General features: G+C 53.6%; 1 protein-coding gene across 1 annotated transcript; it reads left to right on the top strand.

Moving 5' to 3' along the window:
* Positions 1-1,427: 1,427 nt before the first annotated feature.
* C8H19orf18 (chromosome 8 C19orf18 homolog) lies at positions 1,428-17,126 on the top strand. The gene is made up of 6 exons (XM_047790956.1): positions 1,428-2,941; positions 8,360-8,461; positions 12,253-12,330; positions 13,231-13,333; positions 15,526-15,692; positions 16,835-17,126. Exons 2-6 carry the CDS (start codon positions 8,434-8,436, stop codon positions 16,951-16,953), a joined length of 495 nt encoding a protein of 164 aa, XP_047646912.1. The 5' UTR covers positions 1,428-2,941; positions 8,360-8,433; the 3' UTR covers positions 16,954-17,126.
* Positions 17,127-21,430: the final 4,304 nt, after the last annotated feature.

Below are 21,430 nucleotides of genomic sequence, written 5' to 3'. Positions count from 1 at the left end.
ATCCTGGCCCGCCTATTCTAATGTATGTGCTTGTGATGGAAGCCGTAATGCAGTGCGTTGTTTTTCTTTTGAAACAGTTGTGCTCAGAAAATTGCTTGTTTCCTTGGCTGGTAAGCACGTTTATTTCTCTTGGGATCATCAGCTACTCCATAAAACTACATCATTTTATGTTTATGTGGGACAGGATCAGATCCTGGTCCCTATAAATGCCATCGACTCTGGGTGGGAGGATGGGGCCTGAGGGCTGGGAGGAGAAGGCATCAGAAAGGCAGGCAATGACTTCCCACTTCCCAGGATAGCTCTGAAATGTGATTCGCTAGCCCGGGACTTTGAGGAGGCAGGGTAAGAAACACATGCCTGATGGAAGGGGGTTTCTGCCTGTTCCTCTGCTACTCCAGAAGCACAGGCTATGGCCCTGCCTTGATTCCACTTGTCAGGAAGCCTGGACCAGAGGCTGCATTGCTGCTGCTGCTGCTGCTGCTGCTGCTGCTGCTGCTGCTGCTGCGGGAACAGTATCTGTCCCAAGGCACAGGCAGGGCAGAAGCAAGGACCACCTCCACAAGAGCTGTAGGGCTTTGTTCTCAGCGCGGAGCTGTGTGCTGCCTCCCGCCCCAGCCAGCCGGCCCTGCCCTCTGGTCCAAAGCAGCTGTCAGGCAGCTCTTTCTGAGGCCCTGGTGTCCCCTCCCCCGTTGCCTCCTAGGTTACGCCGGGGCTCATCTCAGGTAGGTGCCTGCGTTGGAGCTGGCTTGGAGGATCCGGGACCGGACCGGAAACTCCGTGGCTGTGAGTCTTCTGGAGAGATTGGCTCTGCGTGAGGTCTGCGGGAAGGTAGGTGGGGCCGTGTCGCCGCGCCTGTCCCAGTTCTCAGAAGCAGCACACGCCACAGGGGGCCCACGGCCAGGACCGCAGCGCCCCCGGCCTCGGTTCCCTTGCCCTGGGCACACCGTGTGCCCAAACTCGCTCGCCACGCGCCACAGGTGCAAGTTCCCACCCGCACCTGCTGAGCCGCAGCGGGAGCGCCTCGCCTTTCTTTTTGCTGCTTGTCTTCCTCTCGGGGCCGAGGTTTCCCCCGGTTCAGCGTAGTGTCCCTGCGACCGAGACCCGAGCGTGCGTGGACCCGCCCGTCGGGCGGGTGTTTGCGTCCCAGCAGCCTGGGCGCGGGCCGCGAGTTCTCGCCCCGGGTCTCCGGACCTCGGAGAGCGGCGGTGGGGCCGCGGAGAGGGGCTTGGCAGGTCAGGCGGCCGGTCGGAGACCCCGGCGTGGGGACGGGGACGCGTCAGAAGCTCGCCCACGGGCCAGGCCGGGGGGGGGGAGGCGAGGAGCCGCAGGGCGGCGGGACCAGGCGGACGGGAAACTGGGCCGCGCCGGGGAGGGGGGGGGGGTCGGGAATCCTCGCCGCCGGCGGGTGGCACCGGCCACGCCCCCTCGTGACGTCACAGACGGACCCTCCGCGGTGGGGACGCGGCGGCGTTTACTGGGCACCTGGGCTCAAGGCGGGGTCCGTCGCGGGCGCCTGACCTGACATCGCCAGCTTTGGCCTTGCTCCCCAGACTCCCGGTCCTAAAAATCCCTCAGGGGCTTCGGAAAGAGGCGGACCCCGGTCCCAAGCCCAGTCCAGGAGCCCCGGAATTCCGACTTTCCCACCAGGGCCCTGGAGGTCGTCGTCGAGCTGGGAGCAGACGTCTGCTGGGACCTCGCAGGAAGGAGGCCGGCTTGGCTCGCGGTCCTTGGGGACCCACTTTGGGCAGAGCCCACGCAGCGGTGACACCGCACGGGGGGAGAGGTGGCAGCGGGGGCTTCACGTGGCCGAGAGCGGCAACCCCAAGATCCTCTTCAAAGCAGGCCTGAGACGCGGCAGTGAGGGCTGACACTGTTGAGTTTACCTGCAGCTCCTGGAAAACAGACAGTTAACCCCTCCGTCCTTTTGTGTTCCGGGAATGGCTGACTGCAAAGGACCGTCCTTTGCTACGGGACAGCTAGGGCTCTCTGTGACCCTTCTACACGGACGAGGCCAGGTCCAGACTCCAGATTTCTCTCCCTTGTCTTGAACACGCCCATCGATCCGAACAAAGTCTCTTAACTTGACTTCACCTGCCTCTAGTTCAGCGTCTTCCCTCCCCAGAGACCCTTGGTTTTGACTCCCTCCTAAGGTTGAGTGAGGATTCGAAGGCACAAGGAAACACTGGCCCTCTGCTCCGCAGGCTGGTCTCCCACCCCCACTCTGGGTTCCCGCGCCCCTGGTTCCTGCCTCCCTGTGCGGGAAAGCTCCTTTCTGCCCAAACTCTGAGATGCTCGCAGATCTCACTGTCAGCGCCATCTCCCCGCAGCCACCGTGCCCCGCTCCTTACTGGAACCCTCTTTCCGAAAGCCGTCTTTCCTTACCTGGGCCCGATGTGGTTTTCGTTGGGTAGAATTTGTCTCCATGCCCCAGTTCTGGGCCTGGTCAGAACCCGCAGCAGGAGGAATGACCAAAGATGTGCCAGAGGGCTCTGTTTCCGTATGGGAACCACTGGGCGACTTTTACCAGGAGGGACGGAAGACGCTTCTGTTTTTCAGAGGCCCCGGCTGCCGCGTGGCAGTTGTTAGCCCCGTCGGGCAAGCCTGGAGGCTCCCGTTGTCGTCATTCAGGCAGGAGACGGCCTTGGTCCGACATGGCGCAGAGGTTGTGCGGAGGAGATGAGACGCTTCAGCACAGAGTCAAAGCCCTCGGTGGCCTTCAGGGCAAGATGAACCCAAGGAGCCCCTGTTATCACAGAGGAAGTGCCGGGGCCCAAGAGAAGAGGTCAAGGTCAAGGTGGAGAAGCTGGGACCTGATGTGTGTTCCCACAGGTCATAAGTAACAACGCCTACTCTTGAGCAAGCAGCTTGAGGCCACTGGAGAACAGCCAGCCCAGGAAGAGACTGTGGGGGATCCGTCCTTGCAAGAAGGAAGCTGTCCCAGGTGAGGCCCATGGGGAGGTTGGTTACCTGGGAGATGCGCGGGTGGGGACGTGGAGTCCTTGGGCTACACTAAAGCGCATCCAAACTCAATGGCTTATTTTCACTTTTTAAAAATAATAGCTGTGGAAGGGCAAGATAGGGGAGGGGATTAAGAGGCATGAGGTACTAGGTGTGAAGTAAGTGAATACAAGGATTTTACTGCCTGTCACAAGGGATATAGCCAACGTTCGATAATAACTTCAAATGGAGTACAAAAAATTTGAATCCAAGGTTCGTTTGTGGCTCAGCAGGTTAAGAACCCGACTAGGATGCAGGATGAGGATGCAGGTTTGATCCCAGGCCTCGCTCAGTGGGTTAAGGATCCAGCATTACCACAAGCTGCGGTGTATGTCGCCGTGCAGCCAGACCTCACATGGCTGTGGCTGTGGTGTAGGCCGGCAGCTACGGCTCCGATTCAGCCCCTGGCCCAGAAGCTTCCACATGCGGTGGGTGCAGCCCTAAAAAGAAAAAAATTTTTTTAAATATGAATTACTATGTTGTACACCTGAAACTAATGTGATATTATAAATCAACTATACTTCAGTGTATTTATTATTTCTTTTTTTTTTCGGCTGCCCCGTGGCATGTGGAGTTCTTGGGCCAGCAATCAGATCCTAACAGCAGTTGTGACCTACACCGCAGCTGCAGCAATGCTGGATCCTTTAACCCACTGTGTCAGGCCGGGTACCAAACCTGTGTCCTGGGGCTGCACAGACACCTGCCAATCCCCTTGCATCACAGCGGGACCTCTGTATGTACCTCAATTTAAAAAAAAACTTTTGGGAGTTCCTGTTGTGGCACAGGGGAGACAAATCCGACTAGAATTCATATGGATGCAGGTTAGATCCCTGGCCTTGCTCAGTGGGTTGGGGATCCGGCGTTGCTGTGGCTGTGGTGTAGGCCAGCGGCTGTAGCTCTGATTTGTCCCCTAGCCTGGGAACCTCCACATGCCGCAGGTGCGGCCCTACAAGGCAATAAATAAAGCTTTGAAGCTTTGTAAAGCCGTGAAAGGGCATGGAGAGACATGTTGCTAAGGATCATGTGAAATAAATATTGGAAAGTGGGAGAAGGCCTTCCCTGGTGGTCTGCCAGCTGGGGATCGGGCAGCGTCACTGCTGGGGCGCGGTTCCGTGCCTGGTCCGGGAACTTCTGCATATGCTGCAGGCGTGGACCGAAAGATGGGAGAGAAGCCCCCCTGAAAACACCACACACCGTGTGAGTCCAGCTCTCTGACCCGGTAGGAAAGGGAATACTCTGGGGACAGTAAAAATGGCAGTTTGCCCGAGGGGTGAGTGGCGGGGCTCAGAGGGTTTTGCAGCAGGGCCGCTGTGCTGCACGACATTCCGTGGGACCGGCTACCGTGACACCTTTGCCAGAACCCGGGAGTGGGCACCGCCGGCATGAGCCTTGCTCAGACCAGGGGCTTGGATGGTGATGTGTCTGTGTAGCCCCGGCTGCAACACATGCCCCCTCTGGGGTGGGGTGCGGACAACGAAGGAGGCCGTGGGGGGGTGTGTGGGTAGGGATGGGGGTGTGTTGGGGGGGTGCGTGTGCGGGAGCTCTGCTGTGACTGTAAAGCCCCCATAAAACATAAAGTCGCCTTTGAACGACCAGGGGCTTTCCTGAGCCACCACCTGCCGGAGCACGTGACCCTTTTAAAGTGCTTTTTGGCATCTTCACCGCATCGCGCCTTGACCAGCGTGTCCGAGTCCGGAGCAGCTCATCCCGCCAACGAGGTCCTCCGTCAGCGGGGACCCTGCGCGGCGGGCCGTCTCCACCGCGACTCCGGCCGGGCCCAGCCGCGCCCTTGGCGGAAAGGCAGCGAGGGAACGTGACGTTCCTCTTGCCCTCTTCTCGCACCGTCATGTTCCCACGCTTGCCCGTGTGGCGGCTTGTGCTTTGTGCCTTTCGAGGGTGGGTAACAGGCCAGCGGTGCTTGTAAAGGTTTCGCTTATCCCTTCATCAGCCGTCGGACAGTTGGCTTGGTGATAACTTTCGGGTTATTATAAATACACTGTGCGCTTTTGGGCGACGGTCAGTCAGATGCAGCCGTCGGAGGAGGCCCAGCAGAGGAGCCCGAAGGAAGGGACGGGTACTCCAGGCACGGGTCCCAGCAAGACGGAGTCGCCAGGGGCTGCTCTGAGCAGCGCCGGGAGCAGGCTGAGCCTGGCGGGTGGGGAGCAAAGAGGGAGGACCTTCCCAAACAAGGGCTCTCCTAGGGGTCAGGGCCGCGTCCATGGCGCAGGCTGAGTGTCCATCACCGGCACGTTCGAGTGTTTGGAGGTCGTGTTCAGGGCAGAGCAAAGCGGAGGCCCCGCGTCCCAGCGGCCAGCCTCTTCACCTGCTCACCTGGGCAGGGTGCTCACAGCCCCTTGCGGGGGAGTTGCAGCAGCAGGAAAATACAAAGTTTTAAAACAGTGAAGTAGGTGAAAGGGGTAAAAAGGTACCAACGTCCAGTCATAGTGTCAGGAGCTCATGGGGGCGTGATCACCACATGGCAGCTGCAGTGAACAGTGCTGCGTGGCTCAGCGGTTAACGAACCCGGCTGGATTTGTGAAGATGTGAGTCCAATCCCTGGCGTGGCTGTGGCTGGGGTGTAGGTTGCAGATGAAGCTCAGATCTGGCGTGGCTGTGGCTGGGGTGTAGGCCGGCGGCTGCAGCTCTGATTGGACCCCTAGCCTGGGAACCTCCATATGCCGCGGAGATCGACGCTAAAAAGAAAAAAAAAAACTTTGTGGCATGTTTGAAAGTTATTAAGGGGGAGTCCTCCTGTGGCACAGGGGCTTAAGGATCCGGCAGTGTCGCTGCTATGGCTCAGGTCACTCCTATGGTGAGGGTTCCATGCCTGGCCCCAACTTCCACATGCCATAGGCCCGGCCCCCCAAAAAAGGAAGTTATTCAGAGAATAGATCTGAAAAGTCCTCATCTCAAGAAAAAAATCTTTTTAAGTGTATGTGTTGTAATATACACAAGAGAGGTGTTAACTAGACTTCTGATGATGATGACGTCACAATGTGCACAAATATCAGATCCCCTGAAACTGACATGATGCTGCGTGTCAATTACATGTCAATAAAAAAATGCAGTACCCTCCGTGCTAGCGCCCCAGCATCATTAACAGTTACTCGGAGTGGATAACTCTTGCCACCTGGGCGGCGGAGATGCTGCAGGTGACTGGGACGGCAACGTGGCAAACGAACGCAAATTTGGAAAAGATGACAACAAGAACTCGTCCTCTTAGGCGTATGATATAGGTTTGGAACTCGGTTTTGCACCCAGGCACCCCCTTTGTGGGAGAAGGCCAGAAGAACAGGTCTGGCACCTCTGGATTTACGGGAATTTATTGAACAGTTTCGGTCTCTCGGCCTAACCCTCACGGCCTGGCCTCGTACCCGCTGCACATCTGTGGGCCTTAGTAACTCCTAGTGGCACAATGCTTCCAGCTGTCGGGGTGCGAGGAACGTAAGAACCAAATCTAGGAAGGGCCAGGTGTTCACAGCCCTCTCGGAAAGGACCGGGCAAGGCCATAGTGACCAGTGGGAAGTGACACTCAAACCAGCTCCACAGACAGCACTGTCCAGAGTCCAGTCTAAAGGTCACGGTGCCAGAGGGAGACCAGCAGTCTGACTCCAGCCCCAGGGACGGCCCGTGAGCTCATTGGATGGTTTTGATCGGGGGTGGATCAGAGCTTGCAGGGCTCAGAGGGTGGGCACGGAGCTCTCGCAGGAACACCCCAGGCACAGCAGGATGGGAGGAGAGAAGGGGGATCGAGTGTGGTCAGCATAGAGCCTGGGCTTCGTCACAGTCCACAGCATGATGTACCTGGGGGGCCCCCACCCGGTCATCTGCCGAACACTCAGGAAGGACCGAGGCCCTTTGAGCCTCTGGAACCAGCTCCCAGTCCCTGGGGGCTTCGATGGAAGCATCTCAAACGGCCTGGCCCGTTATCTCCTTGTAGTTGGTAGGAGGCCCAAAGCCTGTTTTGTGTGTAGTGAACTGGTGGCCGGACAAGGGACAGGTGCAGGGGGCAGCTTTCTTTGCCACCTGGTTCTCAATCCCATGTCCCTCTGTTGAGATGATTTCAGTTGTCTTCTTTAAGGAAACTTTGGAGGCAGCCCCTTGGGTCCAGGTTTCTGACCAGTAGCCCAGAGGCTGGGAGCGCGTCGTAAGAGGGGCACAGGGCTCGCCCAGCTGTGGGTAGGCCTCGCCGCGCGCCCCTCCCCTCCACTGGATTCGGCCCGAGGGACGTCGGTTCTTGGAGACACGAGTCTCCCCCCTTCGCGGCAGGCCGGCTTTCCAGGGAAGGTCCTTCCTCTTGGCCCCAGCAGCGTGTCTCCGGATGTGTTGGTCTGCAGTGCCGCGAGCAGAATGAGCTTTTTTACAAACATCCTCCTGCCCCTGTTGCATCCAGACCTCATGTTCGGGGCCCACACTGTTTTGAGCTTTGCATGGATTGCACCCTTCAGCCACCACTATAACCCTGTGCAGGAGGCCTCACTAAATCCTCCTGTTTTACTGAGGAGGAAGCTGGTGCTCAGAGGGGTAACTCACCTGATCAAGCCAGTGCTAAGGATCAGAGTCGAGGCGTTTGACTGCAGAGCCCTGCTGTGGTCTCTGCCTCTCACCACGTGTCCCTTGGACTCACCACTGGCGCCTCCTGCCTCCTCGCTGCTTTCCGAGGGCAGGGACTGGGTCTCGTTCTGATCCTTCCCCAAAGCCTGGCTCCCTCTCAGCACTGGTCTCCCCACTGGCTGACGTGGTTCCAGGAAAGAATTCCACGTGGCAATTGGAGCTGACCTCACACTGGGGGCTCCAGGTCGGAACCCAGACATTCTATAGCGAGAAGAGCGTGTTGGCTCCCCAGAGACATACGGGACCAGTGCTGGACCACGGCCGAGTATTTCCTTTCATCTCATTTCACAAATTGTGTGAAAAAAACGCACAATTTGTGAGCGATGGACGAGGGTCAGGGTTCTTTCAGCTTTCTGGTTTTGTTGTTAATGGAATGCCCGCCTCACTTATGCTTGCCTTACGCAGGTGCGTTCAGACCCATAAGATAAACAGCAGGCTTACTGCAGCTCAGCCTGTTCTCACTTTTTTCAGGGGAAGCGAAAAGGGGTGATTTCAGAGTTCCTGCTGTAGCACAGCAGGTTAAGGACCCGGGATTGTCTGTGAGGCGGCGTGGGTTCCATCTCCAGCCAAGCTCAGTGGGCTGGGGACCCAGCCTTGCTGCAGCTGTGCCGTAGGTCACAAATGTGGCTCAGATTCGATCCCGGGCCCAGGAACTTCCATGCGCCTTGGTCGAGGCTGAAAAGGAAGAAATGCCAGGAGGGTGGGGTGGTGGGGATTACATCTCACTGCGGCAAATTTTCTTTTCAAGGCTTGCAACAGTCACAGATACCCCCAGGCGTCACCGAGCAGACCACCCCGTTCCCTCAGGAAATACCAGCCCAGATGCAGGGAGCTCCCTCAGCGCCTGGAGGTGAGTCTTTGTTACTCGCACCCTGAAACGAGAGCCAGCGTTCCTGTTGGCTGCATCCGTGTGCCTCTTCCCCCGCGTGTGGTAGTGGCATGGCCCGTAAAATGGTACAATTAGAAGTTAAATCCTACATCCGGAGTTCCTGTCGCGGCTCACTGGTTAACAAATCCGACTAGGAACCACGAGGTTGCGGGTTCGATCCCTGGCCTCGCTCCGTGGGTTAAGGATCTGGCGTTGCCGTGAGCTGGGGTGTAGGCTGCACATGCGGCTTGGATCCTGCGTTGCTCTGGCGTAGGCTGGCAGCCGCAGCTCCGATTGGACCCCTCGCTGGGAACCTCCATATGCTGAGGGTGCGGCCCTAGAAAAGGCAAAAGAAATAAAAATAAAATAAAAATAAACCCTACACCCTTCTCTCTCTGTAGCTGATGATAGGGCCCCGGCTGTCAGGCCCTCCCTGGTGCGACCCTGACCTGATGTGAGCACAGCTCTGTTCAACGCTGGGCTCTTTCCGCAGGTCCTCTCTTTGGCAGGCGCTGAGCCAGCAGACAATGTGTGGGGGGAGGGTGCTGCATCAAGTGCTGAATGGTCCCTATTCATGAAAGAGGACACTGGATGCCACAGAGCAGGTGCTTTTGCAAATTAATCCTCATATTTCTACCAGGAATTGAAATAAACGTTAAGAACATTTAGCATCTTTTCTTTTTAGGGCCGCAGGTGTGGCACATGGAGGCTCCCAGGCTACGGGTCGAATCGGAGCTGCAGCTGCCGCGCCTATGCCACAGCCAGAGCATCGCCAGACCTGAGCCGCATCTGCGACCCACACCACAGCTCATGGCAATGCTGGATCCTTAACCACTGAATGAAGCCAGGGATTGAACCCACATCCTCATGGATACTGTTCGGTTTCTTAACCCGATGAGCCACACAGGGAACTCCCGAACACGTCCCATCCTAACTGTTGGGAAACTGCATGTTAGACTCCCTTGGCTAATACCAAGGTAAATCCTTATTTTCCCACATCTGTCTTAAACCCCTCTCGTTTTTTCTGCTCCCTTCAATGACGTTCTATCTCCGAGCACCACACCTATGGGACTGCCCAGCTCGAGGCTGACTAGTAAGTCAGGGCACCTGGGGGGCGGGGGCTCCAGGGAAGTTCCTGGAGCTGTTGGGAGCTCTGGTTTGAGGGCGTCCCAGGCGGTCAAACTGTGTGGCCCCTTTGGGCAGATTAGATAAAGGTACCCCCCTCGCCGTGGTCCCCAGGGTTGGATCCGCTGGGATGCTGCGTGGGGCAGATTAGAGCACAGCACACACGTCAAGGCGTCAAGACAGACAGGAAGGAAAACCGCAGGAGTAAATCCAGCCCGCATCCCACACACCCTGTCCTCCACCAAAGCTTAGCTGTGAAACGTCTCGTCCCCACTCACTGCCTCGAAAGCACAGAGAGGGCGCTCGGCCACGCGGTCAGAAGGCCCCGCCTTGCCGCGCCTGTTTTGTGGGATGGCACTCGGGCCTCACCGAGACCCCTGCCCCGCCCGGGCCTCTGGTCCCACGTGTAGTTCCTGAGACAGACGCGGAAAACAGAATTGCTTCTCCAATCAGATCACTGGAGACTCTGGCTTTCTCCTGAAACCCTCAGCTCTTATGTATGTGGAAGACGCGACCTCTTACTCGTCACTGCAAATCCTCTGTGATTCCAGTTTCCAGCTGTCGCGTTAAAAGTGGGCAACTCCTTTCATAACCACCTCGACTGGCAAAGGAGTAGGGATGTAGGATCTGGTGTCTTGTCTGGAGTTTGGGAATGAGCACAGCGTCTACAGGCAGCAGCTGGAAGTTCTTATAAAAAGGACGCCTTTTCTTTTTGACCTGAAGTGTGGAAACATCCTGGCATTTGCTTTAATCAAGTACAGACAGACACGCAGACACAGAAGCGATTCTCACGAGGGAAGCAGGTGAACCCGAAGGTTCCCAGACACAGAGGGCGCGGCCCCGCGGGGACGGTGCAGGGCTGGGGAGGCAGAGGGAGGAGCAGGGAGAGCACGACCCGCAGCTCCTGGTGCCCTTCTTGAAGGAAGGGGGCAGGTGAGGCAGGGTCGGTACCCTGAGGAAACCTCGCGCTGGATGGCTCAAATAATTTTTTTGTCTTTTTGGGGCAACACCTGCAGCATGTGGAGGTTCCCAGGCGAAGGGGCTAATCAGAGCTGCAGCTCAGGGCAGCGCCAGATCCTTAACCCACTGAGCGAGGCCAGGGATCGAACCTCCATCCCCATGGATCCTAGTCGGATTCCTTTCCTTTGTGGCACGAAGGGAACTCCCGGCTTGAATCATTTTGGCGGGCTCTGGGCTATCAGAGTTGTTCTCGGTTACCCAGGACCTGGCACCAGGGCGATTCAGGGCAGAGGGAATGTTGGCCTGGTGTGTGTGGGATTGGATACAGGAGATGGGCGGGTGGTTTCTGGACTGGCTGGTTTGTGTATCAGAGGATCCTCAAGGGCGTCTCCAGGAAATAGCCAGCCCTGGAGTTCCCGTTGTGGCTCAGGGGAAATGAACCCAACTAGCATCCATGAGGATTCGGGTTCCATCCCTGGCCTCGCTCAGTGGGTTAAGGATTTAGCATTGCCATCAGCTGTGGTGTAGGTCGCAGATGCAGCTCAGATCTGGTGTTGCTGTGGCTGTGGTGGAGGCCGGCAGCTACAGCTCTGATTCGACCCCTAGCCTGGGAACCTCCATATGCCATGGGTGTGGCCCTAAAAAGACCCCCAAAAAATAAAATAAAAAAATAAAAAGCTATCCCTGAGAGGGGGTTTTTTGCAGGATCAAGGCCCCAGATGCTCGACCATCAAGCATTTAGAAAACCATAAAATAGGGTCAATACACCAAACAATTCCATCCCTGGAAAATTTTTTAAAAATAGACTACTCAGGAGTTCCCGTCATGACGCAGTGGTTAATGAATCCGACTAGGAACCATGAGGTTGCGGGTTTGATCCCTGGCCTTGTTCAGTGGGTTAAGGATCCAGCGTTGCCGTGAGCTGTGGTGTAGGTTGCAGACGTGGCTCAGATCCCGCGTTGCTGTGGCTCTGGCGTAGGCCAGTGGCTACAGCTCCAATTCAACCCCTAGCCTGGGAACCTCCATATGCCGCAGGAGCGGCCCAAAGAAATAGCAAAAAGACAAAAAAAAAAAATAGACTACTCTAGGAGTTCTCTTGTGGCTCAGCAGGTTAAGGGCCTTGCATTGTCACCGCAGTGGCTCAGGTCGCTGCTGTGGTGTGGGTTGGATCCCTGGCCCAGAAACTTCCATGTGCTGAAGGTGCAGCCAAGAAAAAGTTTCCCAGACTTGCTCTCTCCAGTTACTTTCCTCTGTTCTCTCTTGAACCTGGTTTTGTCCCAACTTCCATAACACGGCCCTAGGTCTCCAGGGACCTTCCCCACAAGCCGGTTGCAGTAGTTGTTGTGTTGAACTCACGGCCTCAGCAGTATTTCATTATGAAAACCTGACCACATACAGAAGCGTCGAGAGTCACAGGGTGAGCATCTGAGCATCCACATGGCGCGTCTCCGATTCAGCATTTAATGTGCGAGCTTTAGGGTCCAGGTTCTTTTCGACACGTCAGGCTGACCTCGTGCTGAGTTGGGAGACCCCAAGGATGTCTTGGCACCTCCTCGGCCTGTACCAGTGCCCGGGGCGGGGGTGGCAAGGAGCTGTCCCTCAGGAGGTCAAGGTCACAAGCGGCTGAGCCCTGCGCTGACCCCATTGCTCTTTGGTTCCGTTTGTTTATGTGCTTGTTTTTATTTCAGACAGTGGGGGAAATGACACACCTGAGCCCACCCGGAGCACCCATTCCGTGGGCCCAGACACCAACACCTGGAACACAGGTTGGTGTCACTGTGTCCGGAGTTGCCCTGAAAGTGCTTTCACAAGGGCCCTACGCAAACTAAGACCCTCAGGGCAACACGTGAATCGAGATGTGAAACCGGCCTGTGAGCTGCAGGGGTGGCACGTTCTGCGGTACCGAGGGAGGCGCCCAGTCACAGCAGTGAAGGCTTTGACCGGGACCAAGAGGCAGAGGGAAAGGGAGTCAGGGATTGGGGAGAATTCAAATGATATTTGTTAAGACAAACAAACAAAAACCAAAAAAAGGAGTTCCCGGCATGGTGCAGAGGAACTGAATCTGACCAGGAACCATGAGGTTGTGGGTTCGAGCCCTGGCCTCGCTCAGTGGGTTAAGGATTCGGCATTGCCGTGAGCTGTAGTGTAAGTGGCAGACGTGGCTCAGATCCCGCGTTGCTGTGGCTGTGGTGTAGACTGGCGGCTACAGCTCTGATTCAACCCCTAGCCTGGGAACCTTCATAGGACTTGGGTGAGGCCCTAAAAAAAAAAAAAAGGACAAAAAGACACAAAAAACAAAAAACAAAAACTCAAATTATATTTGTTCACACAGGCTGTACAAACTAGCCTCTGTATTATTATAAAATTAAGAATGCCACTTTTAAGGTTTTTTTCCGATTTTCTCTCCTGTTCCCCCTAAACAATATGATTAACAAATATACTAACTGAGGAATTCCCTGTTGGCTCAGTGGGTTAAGGATCCAGCGCTCTCACTTCTGTGGCCTGGGTCCCTGCTGCGGCACGTGTTCAGTCCCTGGCCCTGGAACTTCAGCATGCTGCAAAAAGTAGCCAATAAAAAATAAACATTAATCTGAAAAATAGCATATACTGACTGATAGTCGCAGATAAAATGGGCTTTTATGAGACCTGCTTTCCTTCCATTTCAGCACTGATTCCTCACAGACCTGCTCTTGTTCAAGTCGTTACACTCGCAGGTGTGGCCTTTAGTGTCGCACTGATCTGTGGGCTCGCGCTTTCCTACGTGATATAGTAAGTGTCGCCAGATGACTTTTTCTGGTCTTAAGTAAGACAGAAAACGTTACCTAGGTTGTTTTTGGGGAGGGTCGTGACGGTGATGATGACGGTGATAATTATAATCACTCAGTTATTATCCTCATACATTTTCAGACAGTGTTTTTTAGAATATGGACTATATTCATGTTGACTCATGATCCAAATGAAAAGTTTAAAAAGAAACAGGACTGGAGTTCCTTTTGCGGCTCAGCAGGTTATGAACCCAACCAGGATCCATGAGGACTCATGTTCAATCCCTGGCCTTGCTCAGTGGGTTAAGGATTGGGCGTTGCCATGACCTGCGGATACAGGAAATGCGGCTCAGATCCCGTGTTGATGTGGCGGTGGTGTAGGCCAGCTGCTGCAGCTCCAATTTGAACCCTAGCCTGGGAACTTCCATATGCTACATGCTCGGCCCTAAAAAGCAAAAAAAAAAAAAAAGAAAGAAAGGAAAAAAAATCCATGATGAACAAACTATCAGCCTTTTCTTTTATGCGTTTATTTACTTTTTGGCCACCCACTGGAGTGTGGAGTCCCTGGGCCAGGGATCGGGTCTGAGCTGTAGTCGCATCCTCACCGCAGCTGCAGCAGCAATGCTGGATCCTCCACCCACGGTGCCGGGCCAGGACTGAACCTTCGTCCCAGCACTCCCAGGATACTGCCGATCCTGTTGGGCCACGGTGGGAACTCCAAAATACCAGCATTTTAGATACAAGACCGGTAGTGGTGCTGGGGGAAACCATAGTGGAGACTGGGCAAAAGGAAGAATCAGAAATTAATTAATCAGTTGATTCTTGGTCACACCCAGGGAAGTCCTGTTACAGAGGCAATGCCAGATCCTTCACCTGCTGTGTCATAGGACTCCTATACTATCTTTACTTAAGATGGGAACATTTTGCAGTTCCTTTGTGGCTCAGTGGGTTAAGGATCTCAGTAGGTTGTCACTGCAGTGGCTCAGGTTGCTGCTGTGGCATAGGTTTGATCCCTGGCCTGGGAACGTCCACATGCCATGGGTACAGCAAAAATTTAAAAAGTTGGAGTTCCCATTGTAGCTCAGCGGGAACAAATCTGACGAGCATCCATGAGGACACAGGTTCGATTCCTGGCCTCGCTCAGTGGCATAAGGATCCAGCATTGCTGTGAACTGTGGTGTAGGTTGCAGACGTGGCTTGGATCCTGCATGGCTGGGCTATAGGCAGGCAGCTGTGGCTCCGATTCAACCCCTAGCTGGGAACCTCCATGTGCCCCGTGAGTGCATCCCTAAAAAGACAAAATAAATAAGTTAAGTTGACGTTTTGTTCATCATGGATTTCTGAGCATTAATCTTTCTCTGGTAAACTATTGCATTGATGTCATTTATTCGATTACGGAGTTTTTGACTGAACGTGCGTGTCTCAGTCACCTCAGCCTAGTCCTGGCTCTGATCCTCGCTCGGCATCTTCAGTTATTCCTTTCTTGCCTGTCAGCACAAATGTGTGATCTGTAATTACTCTGTCGTAACTCTGTTTCTGCCTCCCTCCCCCACCTGCCATCGGGTACCAGTGACTCCTTTGCAGTCAGAAAGTCACCTGAGTGGAGTTCCCCTCGTGGCTCAGTGGTAACAAATCCAGTTAACCTCCATGAGGATGCAGATTCCAAACAACACCAAAAAAAGGATACAGGTTCCATCCCTGGACTCTTTTAATAGGTTAAGGATTTGGTATTGCTGTGGCTGTTGTGTAGGCCAGCAGGTACAGCTCTGACTTGACCCCTAGCGTGGGGAATTCCATATGCAGCAGGTGTGGCCCTGAAAAGCAGAAAAAAGAAAAAAAGAAGAAAGGAAGAAATTCAGATGAGTAAGATGTGATGGTTTAGTGTGAAAATTATGCTTTTATTTTTATTTATTTTTATTTTTTTCTCTTTTTACGGCTGATCCTGAGGCATATGGAAGTTCCTGGGCCAGGGTCACATCGAGCTGCAGCTGCTGGCCTGCACCACAGCCACACCCGATCTGAACCGCATCTGCGACCTACACAGCAGCTTGTGGGAAACGGGGATCCTTAACCCACCGAGCCAGGTCAGGAAAGGAACCCGGGTCCTCACAGAGACAGCATGGGGTCCTTAAACTGCTGAGCCATAACAGGAACTCCCAAAATTGTGCCTTGAAATTCCTCTGTTTTGTTCTCCAGTCGATGGGCACAGGCTGAGGAAAAACAGCAACTCGCCTGGCTTTATGAGAATGTGAAGCTGCCGGTGTTAGGCGAGGAAGAGGAGGGCCCCGAGGAGGAAGGCCAGGAAGAGTCCACCCACCTGCTTCCAGAGAACGAGAGGGAACTGGACAAATTCATTCAGTCAGGTAGACCACCAACCGCCCTATCCCTCGGCTCCGAGGTCGAGGTCGCAGGAAAGCTGAGCTGACAAGGACGGCTGGGTCTCCAAGGCGGAGCTAAGTGGGAGTGGGTGGTGTCGGGGGACGACTGATCCGGCCACGCCTGCAGAAGGAAGCCGCCCTTGTCGGATCACACGCAGGGCCACACAGACGTGGGCTTGCGGGGTTCCTTTTGCAGGGCAGTTCCAGGGATCCAGAGGAGTGCAGGCATTTCCTGGTGGGGAACTCATTTGAGGCATCCCCGGTGTGAATCTCCTCTCTAACAACCCCAGTGACAGAAAGAGGCCAAGAGGCCAGAACCAGAAGAGAGAGTTGATGCTGAGTGAGGCAGATGGCCTTCGAGCCCTTCGCAAATATTATTTCAATGTCATTACATTGAATTACAAGTTTGCTAATTTTTTTTTTGCCCCCCCCCCCCCCAGCATATGGAGTTCCCAGATCAGGGATCAGATTCGAGCTGCAGTTGTGACCTTAACCCACTGTGCTGGGTCGGGGATGGAACCTACCTTCCAGCACTCCACAGACACCACTGATCCAGTTGCACCACAGTGGGAGCTCCGAACTTTTTTTTTCTTTTCTTTTTCTTTTTGTCTTTTTGTCATTTCTAGGGCCACTCTCGAGGCATATGGAGGCTCCCAGGCTAGGGGTCGAATCGGAGCCATAGCCACCGGCCTACGCCAGAGCCACAGCAACGCGGGATCCGAGCCACGTCTGCAACCTACACCACAGCTCCCGGCAACACCGGATCCTTAACCCACTGAGCAAGGTTAGGGATTGAACCCTCAACCTCATGGTTCCTAGTCGGATTTGTTAACCACTGAGCCACGACGGGAGCGCCCCAAACTTTTCTAAATTAAAAAAAAATTGAAATAGAGTTCATTTACAATATTGTAAATTTTTTAAGCTGGTTATTTATAAAACTTGAAAACAGAAAGTGAGAAAGTAATTTTAAAATGCAATTTTTCACCATCCTAATCAGACAAGTAACAGTCATTACAGCCTGAAAATTCCCTTTATTGAACCATTTTCCATATCTTTCCTCGCTTCCTTTGTCTCCATTTCTACCCCCCATTGATTAGAACCTCAAACACGTTATGTTTACCTTTTAGTTATTAGATCGCAAAGAAGAAAACATATTGAAAAGAAGAGGTTGAGCAAAGAGCAAATGTTAGTAAAGGAAGTGAAAATCAAAGATTCCGTACACAATGCACGACTGGGGAGTCCGTGAAAGCGAATGAAAGAGACGCAGGAGGCGCCAGCAGGTGCCGAGGGGACCGTGGCAGGGACGACAGGTGTCTGCGGATGGGAGCTTGACTCAGTCCTGGAGACCCTCGTACCCGAGCACCCTGACAGAAGAGAACCAGACCTGGAAACAGAAAATAAATTCATGCGACACAGCAATTCTTGCTTCCTAGCGCTTATACTTTATGCATAAACATAACCTGATTGGAATAGAAAAAAATCACATTTTGACGCTTCACATGTGTGAGAGAGAAATCGTCAGTGTTTGCTTGTTTCACTCCTAACCAATGATTTCAGTCAGGCCCTTTCCCAGATGATGCTAAGGAACCGGTTTCATTAGACAAAGATTTCCCAGTGATGTTACCTCTCAGTTCCAGTAGCTCTTCTGTTTTACATGTGAGGACATGGAGACACCTGATTAAGATACAGTAATTTTGGTTTTGTTTTTTTGGATGCTATTTTGTTTTTGTTTTTTTTTTTCATTTTCAGGCCACACCCCTGGCAATGGACATTTCCAGGCTCAGGGTCGAATTGGAGCTACAGCTGCCGGCCTACACGACAGCCACAGCAACGCCAGATCTGAGCCGTGTCTCTGATCTACACCACAGCTCACAGCAAAACCAGATCCTTAACTCACTGAGCGAGGCCAGGGATCAAACCCCCGTCCTCATGGATTCTAGTCAGGTTCATTACTGCTGAGCCATGATGGAAACTCCAAGTAATCTGTGTTGGTTTTTTGTGTTTGTTTGTTTGTTTTGTCTTTTTGACTTTTCTAGGGCTGCACCTGCAGCATATGGAGGTTCCCATGCCAGGGATCTAATTGGAGCTGCAGCTGCCAGCCTACACCACAGCCACAGCAACTCGGGATCTGAGCCACATCTTCCACCTACACCACAGCTTACATCCACGCCAGATCCTCAACCCACTGAGCGTGGCCAGGGATTGAACCTGCAACCTCATGATTCCTAGTCAGATTTGTTAACCACGGAGCCATAACGGAAAAGAGCTGGGACCTGGTGAGGGAACTATAAGGCAGAAAACATTAAACATTGTCAGATGTATTGAGGACTGTAAGCTGGGAGCCACCTCGAGCTGTGGAAATATAAGAGGCAAGATTTAATCTGAACAGTGCTGTCGATTTGGAAAGGTGTCTCATAGTTGCTCAAAGGTTATAAATATGGCGAGTTCCCGTCGTGGGGAGTTTTATAGGGAGGCCCTAGAAAAGACAAAAAAAAAAGGTTAAATATAGAGTCACTGATATGACCCAGCAAGTCCACCCTGGTTCTATATCCAAAAGGATTGAAAATATATGTACCTGTACATTGGAAAAACCTGCACAGAAACGTTCACAGCAGCGTTATTAACAGCAAACGTGGAAACACCATGTATGTCCATCAACTGATAAACGAGTAAACAAAGGGCGGTCTGTCCTTATAGGGGGATATTATTCAGCAAGAAAAAAGATAGGAGCACCGGAGATCCCGTCATTGGCACAGGGGAACCGAATCCGGCTACAAGCCATGAGGTTGCGGGTTTGATCCCTGGCCTCACTCGGGGTTAAGGATCGGGCGTTGCCGGGAGCTGTGGTGTAGGTTGCAGACGCGGCTCGGATCCTGAGTTGCTGTGGCTGTGGCTCTGGCGTAGGCTACAGCTCCGATTCGACCCCTAGCCTGGGAACCTCCATATATCACAGGTGCGGCCCTAAAAACCAAAAAAAAAAAAAGTACTGACACATGATGCAACATAGATGATCTTTGAAAATATTATGCTAAGTAAAAAAGTTAGGCTCAGGAGTTCCCGTCGTGGCTCAGTGGTTAACGAATCCGACTGGGAACCATGAGGGTGCAGGTTCGATCCCTGGCCTTGCTCAGTGGGTAAAGGATCTGGCGTTGCCTTGTGGTGTAGGTCGCAGATGCAGCTTGGATCCTGCAGTCGCTGTGGCTCTGGTGTAGGTCAGTGGGTAACAGCTCGGATTTGACCCCTAGCCTGGGAACCTCCATAGGCCGAGGGAGCGGCCCTAGAAAAGACAAAAAAAAAGTTAGACTCAAAAGTTCCCACATCATATGACTCCATTTATCCGACACACCCAGAGTAGGCAGGTCCAGGGATGCTAAATGGAAGTGGCCCCCGAGCTGGGGGAGGGGAGAGACGGAAGGATGGTTGGTGGGTTTGAGGCTTCCTTGGGGGCCATGAACATTTTTTTAAAACATTAGTGTCACTGCACGAGGCCAGTACTGGACCCAAGTTCAGCAGCTCGCCCCTTCAAAAGGCTGTTCATTACTTGCGAGACAGGTGTTGGTCAAGAAAGAAGTTTTATTCAGGATGTCGGCAACCTAGGACTATGGTGGACTCATACCCTGAGACCACCTCTGAGTTAGTAGTCAGAGAACAAGGGGGTTCTAGGGTCACGGCGGCGGGGGGGGGTCGCTACCTGCAGAACAGCAGTCAGCTCCAGTAATCCTCTCTGTGGTCACACCCACAGCACGTGGAGTCCCAGGCTAGGGGTCGAATCAGAGCTGTTAGCCACGGACCTACACCACAGCCACAGCAATACCAGATCCTTAACCCACGGAGCAAGGCCAGGGATCGAACCCACATCCTCATGGATCCTAGTCGGGTTCATTACCCCTGAGCCACGATGGGGACTCCCTCCAGTAATCAATTTGGGGCTGGTCCTGTGCCGGTCTCATCAGCATCATCTTTGATGATTTTATGGGCCACCAGCTACTCCAAGGTTGGTGTCCTTCTGCCTCCTTAGGGCCAGAGCCTGGAATTCCCTGGAAAAACCAGCGAGATTCGTTCTCTCCTGTTATCTGTGATGCTAAGACATGTCAGAATCAGTGGGAACGGAAAAGTATTAGGTTTGCCGAGGGAGGAACGTGCAAAGCCCAGGTGGGTGAAGCAAGAGGGATTTATGAAGGCATCAGAGGGGGCAGGCTGAGCTCAAGCTGGCGCCAGCCCTGACTGGGAGGCAATGCCAGGCCCGCGAAGGACCCGTGGTGGGCATCTGCGGCTGGAGTTCATGGCGGGAACTTGTGGCAGGAACAACAAAGAAGGAGGAAGGGAAGGTCGAGGGAGGGGTGGGCGGTCGAGTCCCGAGAAGGAGGGCACGTCATCCTTGCAGGAGGTTAATCCACGCAGGCGGTTGCTTTCCGCGGGTCATTGTTTCTCGCTGCCCAACTTGAGCGTCTCTGTTCCGGGAAAGGGTGCAGATCTTGTGCCAGGCTGTACCCGTGTCTGCAGCAGGTCTCCAAGGTGAACAGCCACATTCGGGGAGTGGGGGGTGGGGGGGGTCTGTCTCCATTCTCCTGGGAACCTATCAAAAAATGTACATTTTTTTCCTTTTTTTTTTTTGGATGCTTACATGGCACACAGAAGTTCCCAGGCCAGGGTTTGACCCCATACCACCGCAGTGACCTAAGCCATAGCAGTGACAACACTGGATCCTTAACCCACCGAGCCATCAGGGAACTCCAAATGTAAGTTTTAAAGTCTGTGCTGCTCAAATTGGAGCAGCTTGTGTTATGGTTACAATAGTGGTGATGATTGTACAAACTTGTGAATATTCTAGAAACCATGGGATTGCACTCTTTTTTTTTTTTTTGCCATTTCTTTGGGCCGCTTCTGCGGCATATGGAGGTTCCCAGGCTAGGGGTCGAATCGGAGCTGTAGCCTACGCCAGAGCCACAGCAACGTGCGATCCGAGCCGAGTCTGTAACCTACACCACAGCTCACGGCAACGCCGGATCATTAACCCACTGAGCAAGGGCAGGGACCGAACCCGCAACCTCATGGTTCCTAGTCGGATTCATTAACCACTGCGCCATGACGGGAACTCCGGATTGCACTCTTTAAGAGGTTTATTGTTGGAGTTCCTGCTGTGGTGCAGTGGGTTGAAGAACTGGTGTTGCTGCAGCTGTAGAGTAGGTCACATCTGTGGCTCAGCTGGATCCCTGGCCCAGGAATTTCCATGTGGGCGGGTGTTGCCAAAAAAGACAAAAGAGAGTTATTGTTGTGGTAAGTGAATTAGATCTCAATCAAGTTTTTTTTTTTTTGGACTTTTTAGGGCCACACCCAAAGAATATGGAGGTTCCCAGATTAGGGGTTGAATCGGAGTACAGCTGAGGGTTATGCCACAGCCACAGCAACACCAGATCCAAGCTGCATCAGTTGCCTGCACCACAGCTCACGGCAGCTCCGGATCCTCAACCTACTAAGCGAGGCCAGGGATCCAACCCTCATCCTCATGGAGACCAGACAGATTTATTTCTGCTGAGTCACGACAGGAACTTCACAATAAAGCTATTTTTAAAAAAGAAAAAAAGGCATTGCCACTGTGGTCCAGCAGGTTAATGATCTGGCGTTGTCTCTGTGGCAGCTTCAGTTTAATCCTTGGCCTAAGAACTTCCATATGCTGCAGTTGTGGCCAAAACAAAAGAGAAACAGAAGATCTAGTCTAATGT

This window comes from Phacochoerus africanus, chromosome 8 (assembly GCF_016906955.1).
Source record: "Phacochoerus africanus isolate WHEZ1 chromosome 8, ROS_Pafr_v1, whole genome shotgun sequence".
Classification (NCBI taxonomy): domain Eukaryota; kingdom Metazoa; phylum Chordata; class Mammalia; order Artiodactyla; family Suidae; genus Phacochoerus; species Phacochoerus africanus.
The sequence above is the reverse complement of the archived record's forward strand: the minus strand, read 5'-3'. Positions and strand labels throughout refer to the sequence as shown.

What these genes read in the sequence shown, in the direction of transcription:
- C8H19orf18 (XM_047790956.1), top strand. Translation starts at nt 8,434, where the DNA reads ATGCAGGGAGCTCCCTCAGCGCCTGGAG. An exon ending in GCGCTTTCCTACGTGATATA is followed by an intron (nt 13,334 to 15,525) that starts GTAAGTGTCGCC and finishes TTTGTTCTCCAG; the next exon opens with TCGATGGGCACAGGCTGAGG. An exon ending in GGACAAATTCATTCAGTCAG is followed by an intron (nt 15,693 to 16,834) that starts GTAGACCACCAA and finishes TTTACCTTTTAG; the next exon opens with TTATTAGATCGCAAAGAAGA.